The 21,509-nt window shown below is 33.5% G+C and overlaps 1 protein-coding gene across 2 annotated transcripts in view; it reads right to left on the bottom strand.

The window, feature by feature from the left end:
• Window positions 1-9,273, bottom strand: part of LOC127730466 (uncharacterized) — a 97,297-nt gene extending 88,024 nt beyond the window's left edge. For both annotated transcript variants that reach the window (XM_052238888.1, XM_052238889.1), the window contains exons 1-2: window positions 9,101-9,273; window positions 7,243-7,308 (exon numbers count right to left, since the gene is read on the bottom strand). In XM_052238888.1, coding sequence (XP_052094848.1) covers window positions 7,243-7,308; window positions 9,101-9,177 — 143 coding nt within the window. In that variant the 5' untranslated portion in view covers window positions 9,178-9,273. The remainder of the gene's footprint in view (window positions 1-7,242; window positions 7,309-9,100) is intronic.
• Window positions 9,274-21,509: the final 12,236 nt, after the last annotated feature.

Below are 21,509 nucleotides of genomic sequence, written 5' to 3'. Positions count from 1 at the left end.
CGTATGGAACGAAAGAAATAGGTCTTGCCAAAATGGAAGCACCCGGTTTTGTCAATGTTGTTTACTACACAATGACCCGGTTTTGTCTATGTATAGAACCCGGTTTTGTTTATTTTATGAAAAGCAACGTTAATATTGGTACCCTGAAACAAAAAATAAATTTACAAATGGCTGATCATGTGGGTTTTCAAACCAGATACCTCAATAAAGCGTGTTGCCAAGTTTAATTAAATTGTTAAAGAGGAGAAGATTTTTGTAAGATATTTGGCAGAAACGCAAAGAAATGGTAAAAATCGTAACTAAAGGTCAATAATTCTTACAAGGATATCGACCAAGTCGACTTATTCGTATATATTGTCTTGCTGATCATTTTTGCTATATAACTTTTATATATTTCAAGATAATAGACAGAAATGGAAAAAAAGGAGAAATTTGTCATTCAAGGACATTAACTTCTATAAGAATTCGTGTGAGAGTTTTGATGTGTATGGACAAAAGGTAGAGCTCAACATTATGAACATATCTGCCCCTGTTAAATTTTCTCTATCTATAGCTGTTTTCAAATAATAGACAAAACTTGCATACCCCTATGTTTTTATTTTAAACCATGTCGGCCATCTTTGTTGACAAGCGGCGATCATCAAAAACTTTTTAAACTAGATACCCCAATGATGATGAAAAACAGTTAAACATAAGTTGGTTAGACCTTTTAAAAACAACTTCAATTGCGTTTTTTTTTTAACAAAAATAAATACTACGTATTATTTATACAGGCGTGACTGTACGCACTGACATGTCACGACTGCTGGAATGATCGTTATCGAAATTATTTTGAAGGTCTGTAAGATGAATTATTTAATAAAAGTATCTCATAAAATTAACATTGTTCATGGAACCAAAAAAAGTCAAGGTCTGATGAAACCTGCCAGACGGATATGAACACATTACAATCATTAAAACCAACAAAAAAAACCTTAGCATTTACCAATAAATCAAGAAAATAAGTTCAAGGTCACTTAAATAGTCATGTGCGTCATACGAGCAAATATAGTTGACTTATTACTTATGGTATTAGAGATACGGACTTGAACACGAAATGTTAACCTTGATCATAGATATCAACCATTATCAGCTATTCTTTTTGTTAGGAAATCGCTGAACCATGAAAATGAGGTCAAGGGCAATGGACATATGACAGATAGAAACATCGTTACATAAAAGATCTGTGTGCGAGGTATGTTGCAATCAGGCCTTCTAACTTCTGACATATGAAGCTTCATACAAATAGTTCAAGCCGCCACGAATTTGCATCCCTTGGTCTCGCATTCCGACAATTCCAAAATATCAATGTGAATTTTTAGAATAAACATGATAATCCTACTGACATACATCCAATTTCGCGGGTGTCCCTGCTTTCTTATTTCTTATAAAATTTTAAGTTGGTATACGATTTAGTTATATTACATCAGTGGCGAATCCAGGCGGCGTATAGGTCACACGCCGCAACCCCACCTTTGATGGCCCAAAAAAATTAAATTTTTTTTTATGATTTTTTTTAGCATAATTCGTTCAAAACATTGTTCGCTTCGTTACACTCTGCGGTATGTAAGCTGTTTGAATTACGCCCACTTTGAAAAAACCTGAATCCGTCCCTATATATTGTCAATAATATATTGACCAACGTCAATGTACGATAATCATAACACAATGGAGAGATAACAGAACCGTTTATTTATACAACTATTAATAAAATAATCATTATTGCATTTTCTCGATGGCCTGAGACTATTATAATACTAATTTATACTTAGTATTATAGTTACAATTAGGGATAGATAGATTTGATTTTTAATGCATGATTATTGTAATCCTTTTCTCACCATGAACATACATTTTCTATGGCGATTGGATTACTTATAAAGATAACCATGCATCCTGTTGTGCAAGAAAATCACATATCAAAGGTGCGTCCTTCAATTTTTAAGACCATAAACTCTAATTTTAATTTAAACACTAAAATTTACATAATTCATGTAAGGCCAACTAAAATTAATTAGTAGATTTTCATCCAACTTTTTGAAAAAAATGGGGCGGGTGGGAGGATTTTATTTTTTATTTTTTATTTCATATGAAAATATTTTGTAAGGTGTTATTAACATGTAAACGTTATAAAATGGCTTATATATGTTTTTATTCCAGAAACATGCACAATAGAAATTTCAACTCCAATCTCTGCAGAATTAAGCTGACCAAAAGACATCTAAAGGTCACAAAAATAGTCTTCAATATCAGATGGTCCATCTCATGTGACAAGATTCAAATTTTATTTCTCTGACAAATATCCAGTGGGAAAATTATCTAACAGTTGACCATATCAAATTGAATGATAATAAAAGCTTAATTAAAATAAAACTTTGTTTTATTAAACAAAAAATGATATTAAATGCAATAGATTACAAATTTTTGATACTTATAACATAAATATATTAATACAAAGAGTTCAAACATTTTTGTAATATTGTATGATTAGAAAATTTTTGTTATTTTTCAAAGTCATTTAGGATTAAATTTGTTCCTAGTACGTCTTTCGACAAGTTTTTTACCATTCTCTTTACAACCAGTACATATAGGATAATATTTATTAGCTTCATCTTCATCACCTGCTTCAGCAGGTTCAAGCTCATCAGTTCCACAAAAGAAACAAACATCTTCAAAACCAGCAGAATAATAAGTTAATTCTACAGTACAGTTACATGTAATGTTTTTTCGTACAAACACAGTTTTCAAAACATGGGTTTCTTCTTCAAGATCTAACTCATCAAATGAGAAACCACATGTGTACTGAATATCAGTTAAACTGTTTACTAATTGTGTCCTTCTGACACCCCTTACTACCTTTTTGGAGTAGAGTACTCTAGGTTTATCACAATCTGAACATAGAACAACCATTTCCACATTCTTAGCGTACTGAGAAGATGGAGAAAATGGTAATCCATGTTCAGATGATGGTTTGCCAGTGAGTGATGGTCGATATTTTTCTGATGTTGGCTTTCCATATAACTGATCAAATGATTTATACTTGTCACAATTAAGCGGCTCTGGGTCCGGAAGATGATAAAGACTTTCAAACATTTCATTACTTAAACGAGGTTTTTTTGCAAACATGACATGACGTTTTACCACATTTTTTTACACTAAAAATGTACTGAGCAATTTTACAATGATCATTCAAAATACTCATAAACAATTTTCTTTTTTTAATATCCTGCTGAGTACTATCTGTTACTTCAATATCCTGGTCTATTTTTAATATTTCACGTCTGAAATCAAATATTTCACCCTCTGTTGCTGGATCAAAGACCTTTAAGTTTTTATCTTTCCATTTGAGCCTAGTTATTACATTTGACAATAAAACACGAACAGGCTCTACTGAGTCTAAAACCTCTTCCTCAACCGTAGGATATTTTTCTGCTAGTTTTCTAATTTCACCTAATGAATTTACAGAATCTAATTGTTTTTCATAATGCTCTGTTTTTTCACGCATCAGTCCTACTGACTGGAAACCCAAGTTCAAGATGGACATAATTCTTTCTGCTGGATTTTTCCAACTATTTTGTGGAGGGGTTCTAGCTACACAAATCAAATCAAGATCAAATATAAGAAACAGGCAAATCAAGGACATTTGAACAGAAACATATGTCAATCTATGGGCGGGACCTCCATCACTGTAAAAAATTAAAATGGGCTTAATCATACCATTTTCTAGAAATGAATTTTTCAAAATTTTAGACATTTCAGTTGCATGCCGCCATGGGGAAGAAGATTGAAATGCTGTTTCTTTTACACCAACAAACACTTGCCCACCATAAAATGTTTTTTCAATTTCATCTGGAATCTCTGAAAATAAATTCACACTAGGAGTTATTGAAAATTTTGTGAAGTCGTGATCAGCAACTTCAAATTTTTTCCCCATGGCGACAATGACCTGCTTCCCCCTTCCACAGTTGCAACTGGATATCCAGGCTCCCCAACTTTCAATTTGTGCTTATCATCCATACACACAAAATTACAAAATGGTTTATACATTATTGCAAACTCTTTTTGGTACCTAAAAATAGCAGAAGCATAATGCATATCTACATGAGTCTTTCTAAATTGGCGACTTTGAATCATAAATTTAACTTTTAACTTGCCTGTATATCTATGAGAGGATTGAAAATTAGCATGTCGAGGCCAAAATTGCCAACGCAACCATTGCTGTGAAGGGACTAAAATGTTTGGTGGTAATTTAGCTTTAACCTGTTCATATAGATCTCGAACTGAAAATGCATCTGCCAAATGAGTAATTACATCACCCCCCTTATCAATTTTGTCATGCCTTCTATCGTCAACAGCCAATTCAAGCTTCTCATTGATATAATTTTGGCACTCTGAAAGAAAATCATTATACTTTTCAGGTTGACCCCGGTTATTCAATCTTAAGTCACAAATAAGTTCAGAGTCTTCATTGTCTAGAATTTCACTGATACGTTTGTCAACTTCTGTTTGTGAAGCAGTAAGAGAGGCAGACTGGTCCCCAGTCAAACGTCTATAAGCCTCTCTTAAAAAAGCAGATTTATTTGAAATTGTGCGACCAAACAAAGAAAGAAATTCACGTCGCATTGCCCGACTGTGATAAACTGGGAGTGATTTGCGTAAATTGCATGCTATTTGCATGTTCTTTGTCAATAAGTCACTCTCAGATACAATGGGAACTTTCCACAGAAACATCAAGTGTTCTTTTGATCCTGTATAAGTAAATTGACAACATTTGACTGGAACAACTAGGTCTTTGAAATAGTCATATCGTCTGTTTGGTTCACCCGGAGAGTAGTCATTGACAACAATAGGAGAAAAAAAGTCACTATGTATGATAGCAGTATGCAATAAATTGTATCTCGCTTGCTTTGTAGGATTGACATTGGACACGGGTGCTAGATATTCCCACCTCTCCTTATCCCCTTGGAATACTTTTTTTGAAGCACTACATTCAGATCTATATTGCTGTGAAACTAAAAAGTCAGCATACTTTTTCAAATTTTGTCCAAATTCTAAAAGAATAGTTCTTATTGGCAACCACTTCTCTCGTTTTAAAAAGCCATTTTCAGTAAGAAGCAAAAGTGCAATTGCATGACTGCGTAAAATGTTCTCTTGAAGACTAGTTGAATCTATTTTCTTTCTCTTTCTTAATTCTGGTTTATAGTAACCATTAAAATGAATCAGTGCTTCAGGAAGACCACAGGCTCGGCTAGCTAATGTGTGGTGGTTACCATCCACATACCACAAAATGTCTGTCAATGTATTCACCAAATTCACCCCAAGACTGTCTTTGTTTGTTGACAAAAAACCCACACCCTGTGCCCTTAGCCACTCAATTATGTCATTAAATAATTTGTTCTTTTGGTTTAATTCATGTTTAATGTTTGGCAAATGATTGGCTTTATTTGCACCCTGCATTAGAATCGTGAAAGCATCAACTTTAGCATTATTTACACAGTTTTGATTTTCATCTTTATTTACTCTGTATTCAATGTAGGGTCCAAGACAAGGTACCGCGTCGCACAACTTTGTGCAGGGGTCGATTTCCGTACTTAATTCACTTTTTTTTGTTCCAATGTGTGCCGTTATTCTAGCGTTTTGAATTTCATTCACTGGAGGTTTGTGGTCCAAATTTCCTGACGCGAAGTCATTATATAAATCAAAAATGTTTTTTTCATCATTGAAATTCGTAGCGTACCACGATTTCTTTTCATTCACACCGCTTACTACTCTAAGAATCACGAAAACCATATTGAATTGTTACAGGAAGTTAACAAAAAACGAAATTATTGACACGGATACCGGTAACGGAGATGAACAAAATCCGGAAATCGTAAATTTTAGAAAATAAAAAAAATCGGGGCGGCACGATTTTCGAGGGGCGGGCGGGGATGAAAATCTATCAATTAATTTTAATTGGCCTAAAAAAAAACGTATAGAGAGCTTAAAACTCAATTTGCGGTTTAACCTTCATTTCTTTTTTTAATGCAAAGCAAAAATATAATTATTTTTGTTCCAATAAAGTAGGAATTAAGTGTTTACAGATTCAAATAAATGACAGGTTTTCCTCTGTAAGAAATCGTTTTCCAACCAGCCACCAAACTCCTTTTAATTGCTGAAGTTCAATTATGTTATGCGATAATGCATTTTTTTCTTTGACAAAACCGTGTTCTGCCTTGTGAAATCTAGGACAAAACCGGGTTGTACACATTGACAAAACCGGTTGCTTCCATTTTGACATGACCCATTTCTTTCGTTCCATACGCTGAAATACAAGTATTGAGGTGCTCAAAGTGACTAGTTTTGCAATTTCCATGTCAATATCTTTCTTTCCGTATCTTTCTTTCCGTACCATGTGAACAATTTAAGGAGAAATTAAACAAATTCGAGGCAAAGTTCACTCAATTCGTCATTTTGACGTGTATTTTTACTTATTTCTCTGTTAATCTAGAACGGCTGTAGAAAATATTACATCTCACAATAGAAAACAGTTATATATGTAAAAATATTCTTCGATATCATAACAATAACAAATAAATAAACAGAAAACTATCTTTTCTCTGTCTATTGATGTTCCGTCACCGTGCCAGATATTAGATACCATAGAGTTCAAACATTTTTTGCCGGGGTAGTTTAGACACAGTGGCTAAGTCCCCATATAAAATTTCCACACCTGTATATATACCATAAAAGGTTACCGACGTAATGTGTAGAATACATGTACCAAGTAAGGAATATGACAGTTGTTTTCCATTCGTTTGATGTGTTTGAGCTTTTGATTTTGCCATTTAATAAGGGACTTTCCGTTTTGAATTTTCCTTGGAGTTCGGAATTTATGTTATTTCACTTTTTAAAATTATATACTACCCAAAATTGCAAAAGAACCTGAGTAATTTTTTTAATCCTACTTCAAACGTTAAACGGATGCCGTCTTATATGCCAACGACAACTCTTATAAAGGCCGGGTATTAGATAAACATGGTCATCAAGTGATGTCACACAACCAATTGCATTTTCTGAAGGTAGGATATTAAACAGATAAATCATGTTCAGGAGGGATTTTGCGAAAAATAGCAAACAAGTCTTAGAGATGAAATTTCCTGAGCCTCTCTGGTATTTTTCGTCACTCTCACACGGTGGTATATTAGCATCCTATATACTCACAGAAATAAGGTTTCATTACATATGGTCGTAACATTTATCTTCTCTAAAGTTTCGGAGCAAACATATCTACAAATAGAAGGAATAAATATGACTATATTTTGAAACTATCTATACACTAAGTCAGATAAATCATGGAATATCGGTACATAAACTAAACCAATATTTGTTATGCATGTGTATATGTCATTGGGTATTGAGAGATTTTTAAATAAAGTCAGCTGTGGTTGTATGTTTGTCGATTCTGGGAGATTCGGATGTAGGAGAGAAGCTTACAAAATCACACAAGTTTCAAAATGAACAAATCTTAAAGTCGACATAGAGAAAATATTAGGCTTTTGAAAATATATTGATGTACAAACACTGCAAAGAAAGAAACAGATTATTCTAGAAAAACAGAGTTACTATCTACAACTTTTGTAAATGTCATATAGAAAATAACTTAAATTTTAATTTTAGATAGACTTCTTATTTAAATCAACGTTCTTAACAATATCAATATAAAATTAGGGGTTCTAGATGCCTGAATCGCTCACCTGGCAAACCTATACAACATTGAAATCAGAAGTAAAAAACACAAATAGGTAGAAAAAAACACTGCTAAATGAAAATTGTCATTTAAGGGCAAAGTAAAAAGTCAGTTGTCGATTTCGGTTTTGTTCACTATTGTTGGAACGATTGTCACAGGCGATACATAGTGATTCTAATCGATGGCCTTGTTTGCTCCTTATGTAAAGCTTCATGTTTTAGAAGACAGAATAGCCGGGTAATCCATACCTTTTGTATAGCTGCCTAATTGCTTGAAGGGTTCACCCCCTGACCTTGATCTAAAACACGGTGCGGTGATAAACGAAATCAGTATTTCCGTGATAAGATCGTTTCCATGATACTGTAGGTATAAGGTTCATTATATTCGGTGTATGAAATGATCCAACGTTCTACCTATTTATATGACAGAATCCAAATGTCCTTGACCTCATTTTCATAGTTCCTTTGCGAACGTTTATTTTTTCTTGATACGGTTTCTTTTTCAGAACCCTTCAGTATTATATTAACAACAGATGTATTCAGTGTAAAAAAGAGTGTTCAAAAGGTGTGCATGTCCTTCTAATAGGCCTAATATTACCATGACTTATTAGTAAACGTTACGTTTTCGGGATTAAGTCAGTTTCTCAAATACACAAATAACAGTTCAACTACATTCATCCATCAGGTTACATGACAGTCAAACAGGATTATAATGGGACCTTGATCTCATTTTTATTGTTCATTGCTAATGTTAATTTCGTGTCATACTTGTATTAAGATCTTGATCTTAATAAAGAATTCAACATGAATTCAATGATGATTTGTAAAGCCGTCAATACATTCAGCGTATGCACTCTTCAGTTGGTTCTAGTTTCTGTCGTTAAAGTTTTCGCAAAACAAAAACGCAAAAATGGGTCAAAATTGTCAATGAGTGGCAGCTCCTATGAGGAATCGTCTGCCAATTTCAGTTACTTGACTTATTTTTCAGATCTTGTCTTGCTGACCATTTTTGAAATATTTACAGTTTTTCTCTATCTATTATAGTACTCAAAGAAAATAGTCAAAACCGCAAAAAAATTGTAAAAATCGTTATTCAAGGTCGACAGTTGACTTAAGGAGCCAATTTACAATTGCAACAACTGTATTTAGAAATATTGGAGGACATTTGCATTTTGATCGTTTTGACACGACGGTTTTTTTATCCTATAATTTTCAACTTCAATTCAATTTTAGAAAAACATTGCCTTTTAAATTCGTATTCATTGCTTGCATGTTTGCAATTTGTCATCAATTTTGTTTAAAAAAAAAGTCAAATGTTTATGAGTAGACTTACCCATTCCAGTCAGGTATTTGTTGTGTGGACAAATATAGAAGGCTTAGGATCAAAATTATCTTCAAAATCCACGTCATTTTACAGAAAAATCACAGAATTGCATGCAAAGAATGTGTGCTTTCCATTCTTTCTATACTATCAAGTAAGAACTGTATAATGTTAACTAAACTTTTGTTTTCTACATGACTTACTTAACTAGCTATCCCTTTTTATTTTAATTTCCTATTGTTTTAATGTATGCTTTGGTAACCACCTTATTAAACACAGACGCTATTGAATATTACATTTAAAGGTTTAATGGCATCATTGGCTGTATAAAGAAAGTATAACGATAAGATATCAAATTACTTAAAATTAGTGAGGTAGAAAAGTAAACCCGAAAGATCGAAAGGGTGATAATATTCTTTGTTAATTATTTAATCTCCACTATCCAAGTGAACATCTTGAATTTAAGTTGAACGAAAAAATGTCACATGCTCATTCCATTCATTATTCTATGTGTAAGAATAGAAATGTACTCTAAAGGGAAACCCCACTATCTGTTCGTGAAATACAAACATTAGGTAAATATCTTTATTTATATCCAACATCTTCACTTTTACAGCGTAGATTTTTGTGTTTACAGATATCATCTTGAACTCTTCAAAAATATAATAGTTTTTCCAAATACGTTTGTTCTTATATTTAACGGATGTTTCTGTTTTCAGGTTAAATCATAAAAAAGATTGGCTGACCGAAATCAAATATTTTTAAAGCCTACATGAATATAACCAACGAAAATTTGTCCATCTCACTCGTATTAACACAGATAAAATTCAATTACATAACTGTGAATTGCCATCCAGATTCATTAAAGTAATATTAGAATAGATGGATCAAACTGCTCGATTTTTATAATTAATGACAATTCATTCTTCGTTTGGTACAAATTTTATTTTCTTCATTTTTTTGCAGCAGCACCTATATGTACATCTCACAGCTGATATTTTTATGGCTTGCTTTGCTTTTAGTATTTGTGTATTAATGTTCGTTAATTATAGTTTATGTAAGTGCTTGGTTTATATCGTTGCTGCTGTTATTTTATATAGTTATCTTTACTTGTCTTAATTTATTACAGCTGCACGTGTTTGACCTTATTTTGATAGTCTACTTTAATTGACATTACAGGAGTTTTACTCTCGAGGTCATACTTATCAAGAGCGTCTGTCGTAAAATATTTGGCAGTTCAAGTTTGTACAGAGAAGCGAATGCATGTTTATTTTGTATGAATTTTCCGACCGCCATCTCTTTAACTTTCGGGATACTGATATGTGCCTTAGCACGATGATGTTATGTAATATAAATGCATGTAATAATGGATTTCCCCCATTTTTTACACGCATAAAATTATTACCTGAGTTCTCAGGCAGTCCTGGTTATGCCTTTTCAACAGCTGTCTACAACTGCAGTTGGCAACGACCCCGACAGGTACAAGAGAGTAAAATGTAAAGGGTCGTCTCAGAAAAATAGTAATGACCGTATATAAATATGTATATTTATATAAGTTAACATGTGGTAAAGTTAAAATTAACAATATGTATAGTCACATCCTAAGCACACATGTGTCCAAGTTAAAATTTACAACATTTATTGTCACATTCCAAGCACACATGTGTTCAAGTTAAAATTAACAACATGTATAGTCACATCCCAAACACACATGTGTCCAAGTTAAATTTAACAACATGTTTTGTCACATCCCAAGCACACATGTGTTCAAGTTAAAATTAGCATCAAGTATAGTCACACCCCAAACACACATATGTCCAAGTTAGAATTAACAAAATGTTTTGTCACATCCCAAGCACACATGTGTTCAAGTTGAAATTAGCATAATGTATTGTCACATCCCAAGCACCCATGTGTTCAAGTTAAGATTAACAACATGTATAGTCACATCCAAAGCACACATGTGTTCAAGTTAAAATAATAACATGTATAGTCACATCCAAGCACACATGTGTTCAAGTTAAAATATAGAACATGTACATGTATAGTCACATCCAAGCACACATGTGTTCAAGTTAAAATATAGAACATGTACATGTATAGTCACATCCTAAGGACACACTATACTGTCAATCTAGTCCAAGAGAAGAAGATATGAGGCATGAGTTGTCGAATTCTATCCGTTCTGATGTTTGATATTGAGGTTGGATAGTCCGTCTCAATTTCCCCGTTTTTTTCTCTTCCTTAAAACACGCTTTCAACCTGCATCACACTGGAGTTGCTGGCATGCTGTACATGTATGGGTCTCGAAGTTGGATAATCTGTCTTCAATTTCCCTGATATTTTCTCTTTCTTAAAACAGGCTATTAACCTGTAGCATACTGAGGTTGCTGACATCTTTTCATGGCCTCTTGTCGCTGATGTAGCTCTAACAGACGGGAGATCGTAAGATGTAGAGTTTTGACGTATTTCTTGATCTTAGAGCGCAGCCATTCAAGATTGTTGGTAATCATTGGCCCGTCTGTCTTCTACAAAGGCCATTTACTTTCCACACAATGTTCAGTAACATACTATGTTAGCTTGCCGACATTAATGTTACTAGAACACAACCGCGAAATTGCGGGCATTTAGAGCGTGGTTGACAGTATGTAAACTGTTGTAGGATGAATTTTTGTAAAAGATTTTATGACTGGAGAATTATAGGAAAGGTATCAAAAGTCATAGGTACTTGGGGACAGGACAATTCGTTTTAGCCCTCCTCCTTTTTTCCAAAATCCGTTATTTTTTGTTTTCTGTTAATTTCAATTATTTTCGCGTTTTTTCTGTATACTATGAATATACATATACTATAAATAAAGTGTATTTGCTATCTACTATCAATTCCAAGTTTACTATCCACGGCGGTCACTAATATATACAGAGACATATAATACATGTCATACATAATAATACAATAATTGTCCTGTCCCCAAGTACCTATGAAAATTATGTGTAATTTTAAACAGTCCTAAACGGATGTCTTGTTTATGACTTAAAAGTCCGTCCGAGGACGGAAACAATATCCGGACGCCTTTATTTTCGTTTTCCTCCCAAAATAACTCAAACGAAATAATCATAAGCGGGGATGACAAATGCGAATCTGCATGGTACCTACAGGACACAGAGGCATAATGATTAATTTATTGATGAAGGAAGAGAAGCGACACACAAAATGAGGTCTTCTCATTTAATAGTACAGAAGATTGGCTTCTCTAGATATTCTAGTGCGTTAAACCAGACATCTTCCACCTCTTTCACTGGCTCCTATAGTAACAAAACAGCACGTCGTACCAATAACTGAATGTCTGCGTAGTTGCTGTAGGATATTTGAAGGTCATAATATTATGTCTTTCTCCAGATGAATTGATAGTATCGGAAGACGCATTTCTTCTTGATGATTCTTGGAAACAGTTAAGTTCCTTCATTTTGCAATGCATCTTATTATATTTATTTATTTCTTTAAATTTTATTTTTTTTTTACTTTTAAGTTTTTACACTATTTTTTTTAATATATTGCCATTTCATTTCAATATAATTTTTATTGTGAAAAATATAATTTTTAACTTTAAACTACCTGTTTCCTTACTAGCTTTTAAACGATGAGCTTCAAGCTTCCTTGATGAAATTAGGAAAATGAAATTAACATGTATTTAAGTATTGAAAAAAATGAAACCAAAACTTGATAAATTTCATGCGTCCGAAGCTCTTTTCTGTATTTACATTTATCAGGAACGCTCAATGCCGAATGTGTGAAAGCCAATGATGTATAAGAAATTAAGAACCGAAACAGTCGAAGGGCTAGCTATATGACCAAAAAGTTATTGAGAAGAGCGGCACCTATCTATACAATGTCTGTTAATTTTGGCGTCGGATGCCTCTATAATGTACTCTTTTTTATTACAGTTCTTAATTCACCAATTTGATGTTCAAGTTAATTCCGAATTCAGTGATAACACAATCAGATTTTCTGCACTTTCCTTCAAATTTCCCGGCTAACGATTGATCTTATGTGTCGTAGATGGCGTTACTTAAGGGTTTTGGTATATTGTACATCCCAGAGGTCTTGGAAATGTAGCGGACCATCAATGTGAATTGTTGGGCATTAGTTTAATCAACGGTCAATTAGCCCGTGATGACGACCATAACACTTAAAAAGGGATAACCCCATCCGTGTGATCTCAAACCTATCTTTGAGTCAGCAGGTTGGCCTTGTTCAAACAGACCCTTCAAATCGGGAGACGGATTAATAAAAGTTTTTCCAAACTTGTTTCCGAATCCCATATTTGAATTTCATGTAACATTGTACTAATTCATTGTTATTATTTTTCATTAATAAATACTTTTTAAACTAAACAGACCCTGTAAATGTCAAAAAAATATCTAGTAACGTATGAATGGAGAGATATTAACTCTATACGCAGGTGCTTCTGGACTATTGCTACATAGGAACAAGAAGTTCATTATATTTTCCCATCCATTAAGGAAGTATCTCAACGTAAATAATGGTACAAAGAAGTGGAGAATACCCTCGCAACGAAAAATAGCGATGTGACCTTGTCCTTCAATGTTGAATGTGTACATTAAGTGTGGTGAAGATCGGTTGAGAAACAAGCCATACGGTGTCCACACGTGTGTTACGGACTGACGGACAGTCACATTACAGTACCCCCTGCACATCTTTGTTGCGAGGAGAAAATGAAATAAAAAGACATAACAAAAGCATTCCAAAAACGAGTTAATTGCTATTGACAGCTGACACAGTCTTCCATAGACTCGCAAATCTAAATATTCATAATAATGTTATAACAGATAAAAAGGATTCGAATGTAAAAGGATTGCAGTATTTATTTTTTTGACTTGAAGGATTATACAACTCAACGTCAATTGTATTATATGGGAGAGAGAAAAAAATCCAAAATAATTCTTAATTTTAAAACTTAAGGCTCGCGTTGTTATTAATTCACATTGTTTGTTACAGTAGTTTCATTTTATACTCACAGAGTTCTGTTTCTGTTTGATGCATACTCAAATAGCTCGTAACTTTCTCCTGAACTGTTAGTCGAATATTAAGACACACTACTACATCTACACTCCGTCCCCTTGTGCCAGTGCCATGATAGATGCTGGAATAATGTAAATTTAATGTTTTACTTTTTAGATATGTAGTATTTTAATAATTTGATTATTTTATACATAGCAACTATCACCATTTTGTCCGTAAAGCCAATTTTTATTAATTTGTATCGTGTTTACTTTAGTTTTCGAGATACTGCAGAGTCTGGATATTTGATCATTATAAATATAGTATCACATATTAATTTGATATCATTAATAGGGTACTTCAGCGGTCGGTCAGCATGGACTACAGATGTTTAATATTGTAGCTTGGAACTTATAGTAAAATCTGATATCAGCCGAGGAGGGATCATCGCTCATTCAATTCTTTGTTCATATAAACATGGCGCATACATTCTTGATAGTTGATAGTAGATGTTTACAAGGCAGCTATTGAACTTTAGATTCTTAATGGTAAAGTTGATGTCATTCCCTCATAAGTCTTAAGGACTTCATCATTATTTGAATAGCCGTCAAGGAAAATCTGTGTCACAGATGACTTGTCTTTAACACAATGCCGTCCCGTTTTATGTAGTGGCGACATTACTGAATGCTACCCGTATAATTTGTAATATCCCTCAACAGGTCCCACCAGTGAAGCAGAAACTTCTCATACTTCAAGGGCACAATAGTTCTCCCCGGGTTTTGGTCGGGTTCGAGTTGTTAAATCTTTTCTTGTCTCCGTCATACATCAATTGACAGTATTTGGAAGATTTCTTTGTTATACAATTATACAATTGAAATATATCTACCTCAACTGATTGTTTCTAATTTTACACCGAAAGAGATCAATGTCTCTTTGAACCTTGATATATGAATTTCTCATGATAATCGTCATACCAAGATTCACCACAACATGATCATATTTCCTTTCATATACTAGTAAATTGAATTTTCCCGTTACCAAGTATGTTCTGTTGGCTCCTTTATATCTAAGTCTGTTCAATATGCGAGTGTTTGTAGGCTCGTCTAAGATTTCAAATAATGTAGTACTTTCTTTGCTTAATATACAATACAAGAGGTAAAAAAAATCATAAGTTTTGGTGAAAGATTTTACTAAATTTTCAGCTTTACGGTTGCTACATCTTAACATTTATATTGAGTTGGTATGACATATTTGCCAATTGACGCCAAGCAAACACCATTCAATCAATCAAACAATCTGATAAAGACTTTGTTAAAAGACATATACATGACTTAATAATATAAAATGAAATAACACTTTATAAAATTTCGTGCGTCCGAAGTGCCATTCTTGGTTTACATTCATCAGAAATGCTTAAACCTAAACATTTAAAATCCTGGAATGCGTAAATACGCTGCAACGTTATAAGCGCTTTATATATATGACCAAAAAGGACCTACACAGAGTATGCAAGTATATATATTAAATTACAGAAAGTGAATAAGTTCTTCTTTACCTTCTTAAAATACACGTATTCACTTTTGATCACGACCCATATAAGGACTATATGTATCTCATATGCTGTCTGTGTTCTTAGCTGTTAATCTCTTATAATACTTCTTGCGGAATTTTGGTACTGAAATTTTCCAATTGTTTGTGACTTTTGTAAAACCCTCTAAAATATGAAAATAAAATTTTATAAATTTATCGCGTCCGAAAAGCTTTATGTTTTAACCTTCATCTGCAACGTCCAGATCCAACGATTTGAAAGCCATGGATGTATTAGACCCGAAACACGTGAAGAGCTTTATGATTGTTGTTGACATAAACTATTATTGATATAGTCATAATTCTAAGTTAACTGTCGGAATTTTGGGTCCTCAATGCTCTTCAACTTCGTTCCTTTTTTGTGTCTTTTTAACCTTTTTTTATTCGAGCGTCACTGATGACTCTCTTTTAAACGAAACGCGCGTCTGGCGTCCTAAATTTTAGTCCTGATATCTATGATGAGTTTATTAAAAGGGATCTAAAATTAAAGCCAAATTCATCTAAGGTCAACTTTGCCTAAGAGAGTTGGAACATTATAGTTTCATTATAATTTCTAAATTCATCAACTGAAAATTTAAGAAATGTATGATATAAGTCATGTCTGAAACGAACTGACCACTGAGCTGAAGATACCCTCAGGGAATTATAGTCCACCGGCAGCGGTTTCGACCCACTGCTACAAAAATGAAAATGACATCACATTAATTTTATACGTCCGAAGCGCTTTTCTGGATTTTTATTCATCAGGACCGACGCAAGCCAAAACGTCATGCTTCATATTGCATTAAGATGCTATGGAAAATTATATCAGAAAAAATATTTTTTAATGTGTGTATGTTGTTTTATCAGTCATCTTTATAAAAAGAAAAAGATGAGGTTTGATTGCCAATGCAACAAACGACAACCACTGAATAACAGGTACCTGACTTTATTCATTTTGTTAATTTTGAATGTTGCATATTATTTGTCGTCGAGAAATCAAAATTAAGATATAGTCGTAATGTTTTAACAAGACAGCAAGAAGGTTATTATTATTATTATTACGATGAAATTCAAACTTCCGTGTCCGTTTCATCGCTACCTTTCAAGAAATTTCCGTAACTTCTAGGATGGAAAATACTTAACTATTTGGTTATTTCCGAAAATGATTTTGCCTGAGTATTATAATTACAATGTCAAAAAATTATGTGGTGTCAACTACCCACGAGAGTCCAATTGACGTGATATGCGCAACCAAGGGTCATGCACCGTACGACCTTGAACAATGAAAAAAAACCCATACCGTATAGCCAACTAAAAAAGGCGAAAATGTGTCAAAACGTGAAAAAACTAAACCGGGAAAACGAACGGTCCGATTTACGACAATAACATAAAAGAAAACAAATATGACAGACAGTAATCAACAACAACCACTTGTGAATTACAGGCTTTTCCCTGGATGTGTCATTTCTTTTTCAGTGCAATAACGATATGTCATTCACAATTCTTATTATGTTAAGGTTTGGTCGTGACTGTGGTATAGGTAACGAAAAGGGATACGGCTCTGTAACATGATGATACAGATAACAAAATCGTTGTGGCAAGCACCTTTTCTATTTTTTACAGTTTAAATCAAAGTAATTACTTCACTCTAAGTTATCCCAACATTGAAAATTAAATAGATACAATGTACATTTAATTTCATTTTAAAAGTTATATCAAGACTACAATCATTCAAGTCAATGGCGATAGCCCGGATAAAAAAATGAAGAATCTCTTTCATCTCTCCTTTTACAGTTAACCCCTTTGTTTTCCTTTAATATCAGTAAAAATTTTGTTTACCGTGAGGTATTAAGGTTTCAACTCCCTCAGGCAAAGTTGACATTAGGTCAATTTGGCCATTCTTTTTAGGTCCCTTTTGGTTGAAAACCTCCAGGCGTATTCGGGTATGTAAATATTCATGGCTTTTTAATTTTTGTAGTTTGAGCGTTCCTGATGTAGGTAAATCCATGAAAAGGGCTAAAGTTATAGTGTGTTATTTTCATTTTCTTGCTATTAAAATCGGGCTTCAAAGTAACTATCAAACCATATTTTCTAAGGGGCGGTATGATTAAGATAGGGATATAAAAAAATCAAAAGGTCTGTTTTGAGTACTTTCCATCTAAAACACCAGTATTCTGCATTCTAATGTTAAGACAGATTGAAAGAATTAGTCCAGCATTGTTACTTAAAACAAAATGTCCAACGCAGATTCAATAAGGAAGGAACAAATCATACTTTGTAAAAAACAACACAACGTTCGTGAAACGGACATCAAGATGCTGGATATTTGTTACGTTTGTAAGAAGTGTTTTTCAACAGACTTGCGACTTTTCTATGGGAACCAACTATGTCTTTCTGCTTGCTGACTTGCTCTTTTATTCTTAAAAGGCGGATTCATTCAAAAAAGCAAAGAGAAATCACACACAAATTATTAAAATAAGACATTTTTACCATATTTGGGCATATTAGGTAGGTTTTGGCAGTTTATAAGCTTTCTAAAGAATCATATTTGTAAGAATGCACCGCATAATTCATTAAATCAATGAGCGAACTTTATTGATGCACTTTCAATAAGTTTTTACAAAAATGAGTTGACCATTGCACATTACATATCGTATTAACACATACAAAAATATGAACGGAAAAATATAATCAAATTAAAAAAAAAAGTCTAAATTTACTTTCAGTTGTTTAGAAGTCACATAATTAATGAGAAGGATAGAAAGATGAACGTAAATAAACTTTTCAGTGTTGGTTTACACACAATTATGCTTTTATAAATGTACCCTCATATTGACCTATTCAGATCAGATGGGTTGTCGCATCCTCTAAACGAGAATTGAGCAATGGAGAAATTTAGACGGTTGTTCTTGCGGCTCACTTGTTCCACAAGCCCAAGTGACATATTTTCCATCATTTTACATTAATCGCCCCTTCTTCCATCGTAAACTTAATTTAGTCTTCTCTCTGAAACTGCTCGGTCAATTTTCACAAAGATGATAGTAATACCAATACCACATGGAAGGTTATCTAGACCAATGCTTCATTGAGCTTTGATCTAAAGAAAACACTATCGTCAGAGGCATAATTTGATTTTTATTTATAAAAAAATTTATCTTTTATCACTGAAACAAAAACAAATATTTCTGGAACTTTACCAGGTTGATGTTTTGTCTACCCTTAACAAATATCTATCAATTAATGTTGATCGGGTCACAATCATTGCACCAATTTTGGCACCCTGAGGAAATAAAATTGTTATCGTCTTCTCTGAAACCATTTTGCTCCTTTCAACCTCATTTGGCAGGAAATATATATATATATAAATCAACTTCATAAGATTCTCATTCTCATTCAAAATAAACTAATAAAAACCTTGAATCTTTTACCCTAGAATTACTTCGGTTAAGTTTTGTTTTATGCATTAGACAGCCCTGTCTACACGTGACAAATGGAATTCTACTTCTTTCAACAATCTCTTTCTAGGAAATAGTTTTGAAGATAAACAACTGACCTTTCAGATGGTGTAGTTATAAAAACACATTAACGAATTCAAACAAAATGTCGAAATCAAAAAAACTTGGTAGGGAGAAAAACAAAATGTACAAATGCGGATGAAATAACACTAGATGAGTTTCCTGTTCTTTATAAAAACCAAATTAAAGTTTTAAAAGAAAACTACAAACTAAAACTTAGCTTAAGCTATATGAAAGAATACATAAAAGTTGACTGTGATATTCAAGTGCATAAAGATGAAGATCGCCTTCTTCACGTAAGACTTGGACGTAGATAGGTTTCTTTTTCTATCTTTTCTCGTGTTGATTCAATCAAATGATCAAATGTTGTTTTATAGTACTGCAAAGTCCACCAGGTGCCAAAGTTGTTGGAGCAGGCTCGCAGCTAGCATCAATTATATGATTTTTTTTTGTTCAAACATGATTAAAATGGAAAAAAATAAAATAATAATTCGCCCTGTGTCCTTTTACCTGAATTTTCGACGATTTTTAGCTGAAAAGTGACAGTTTAAGCCCTCCGTAGATATAGAAGATGACATTATTCTGGGAAATCCTTTTGATACGATCTGTATATATACACAGTATAAATATCATTCAATGTTATGGACATTGAAAGACCAGGGGGGTCTCACCGTCATTTAAGCGGTCTCCGGTAGGTTTTCACTATATATTTTGAATATCAAACTGGCACTGTGAGCCCTCCGTAAACATAAAAGACAAGAAGTTTACCTAAATTCGTTTTGGTGTCATTTGTATCTTTATATTAACTAACTTTCTGCAAAACATTATGAAGATTAAAGACCAAAGAGGTCTAGCCATCGCCCGGTGCCCTTTGACCTGAATTTTTGACGATTTTTAGCTGAAAAGTGACAATTTAAGCCCTCCGTAGATATCGAAGATGACATATTTCTGGAAAATACTTTTGAAACGATCTGTATATATACATAGTCTTAAAGATCATTCAATTTTATGGACATTGAAAGACCAGGGGGTCTCACTGTCATTTAAGCGGTCTGCAGTAGGTTTTCACTATATATTTTGAATATCAAACTGGCCCTTTGAGCCCTCCGTAAACAAAAAAGACAAGAAGTTTACCCAACTTCCTCATTTGTATCTTTATATTAACTTATTATCTGCAAAATATTATGCAGATTGAGAGACCAAGGAGGTCTAGCGATCGCTCTGTGCCCTTTTACCTGAACTTTCGGCGATTTTTAGCTGAAAAGTGACAATTTAAGCCCTCCGTAGATATCGAAGATGACATTATTCTGGGAAATCCTTTTGATACGATCTGTATATATACAGACCTTCTAAAATTCAAACTGACCACACGCACGATACACGCACGCACGATACACGCACGGTGAATGCACGATACACGCACGTTGAATGCACGATACACGATACACGCACGATGAGCGATGAGCGTTACACGGAGGATTAACGAAAAATGAATGATGAATGATGAACGCACGATACACGCACGATGCACGATGAATGATGAACACACGATACACGCACGATACACGCACGGTGAATGATTCATTGACGAATGAACAATAAGCGCTTAATACACGGTTCTCAAAGCCATTTTATTTGGATTTGCATTTAAGATTGATGTATGATAATGAAAATCTATAAGGGTATACAAATTTTAGATATCTCGCTTTCTGTGTTGATTGGTCGACAGTTTTACTAAACACTCCATGTACTAAATAAATTAATTGTAGTATAGTATTTCCAATATCAATGAGTGTTGTCAAATTATAAAACTCATCGATTTTATAATTCTACTTAATATAAATAATTTATAAATTGCTACGTTTTAAAGAGTGGCGATTCCAGCCATTTTTAATAAGAGGGTTCTCAACCCAGGATAAAAGGGGTGGTTTAAATCATATGTCCCCATTCAAATGCATTGACCCCCACCCCCCTTCATTTTATCTGCCTAAATTTGTAACCTTAACTAATTAATTATCATATGTTTACGTTCCGAAATTTAGGAAATATTTGTATGTTTCGAAGTTTAGTATGATGTCCATTATCACTGAACTAAAATTCATTTTTGTTTAGGGACCAGCTGAAAAACGCCTTCGGTGCGGGATTTTCTACCCATTGGTGGCCTTCGACTGTTTTCTGCCTGTACGTCTAAACACTGCTAAGGACTTATAATATACCACTAAGGACTAGAAAGGACGTGGTACTTGTACTCTGTTTTCATACTATGGTAGAGATAGATAGATTTTTATTACATAAATTCCAATTTTTAAAGAAAAAG

Source organism: Mytilus californianus, unplaced genomic scaffold (assembly GCF_021869535.1).
Source record: "Mytilus californianus isolate M0D057914Y unplaced genomic scaffold, xbMytCali1.0.p SCAF_2, whole genome shotgun sequence".
Taxonomy (NCBI): Eukaryota; Metazoa; Mollusca; class Bivalvia; order Mytilida; family Mytilidae; genus Mytilus; species Mytilus californianus.
This window is presented reverse-complemented; position numbering and strand designations above follow the sequence as displayed.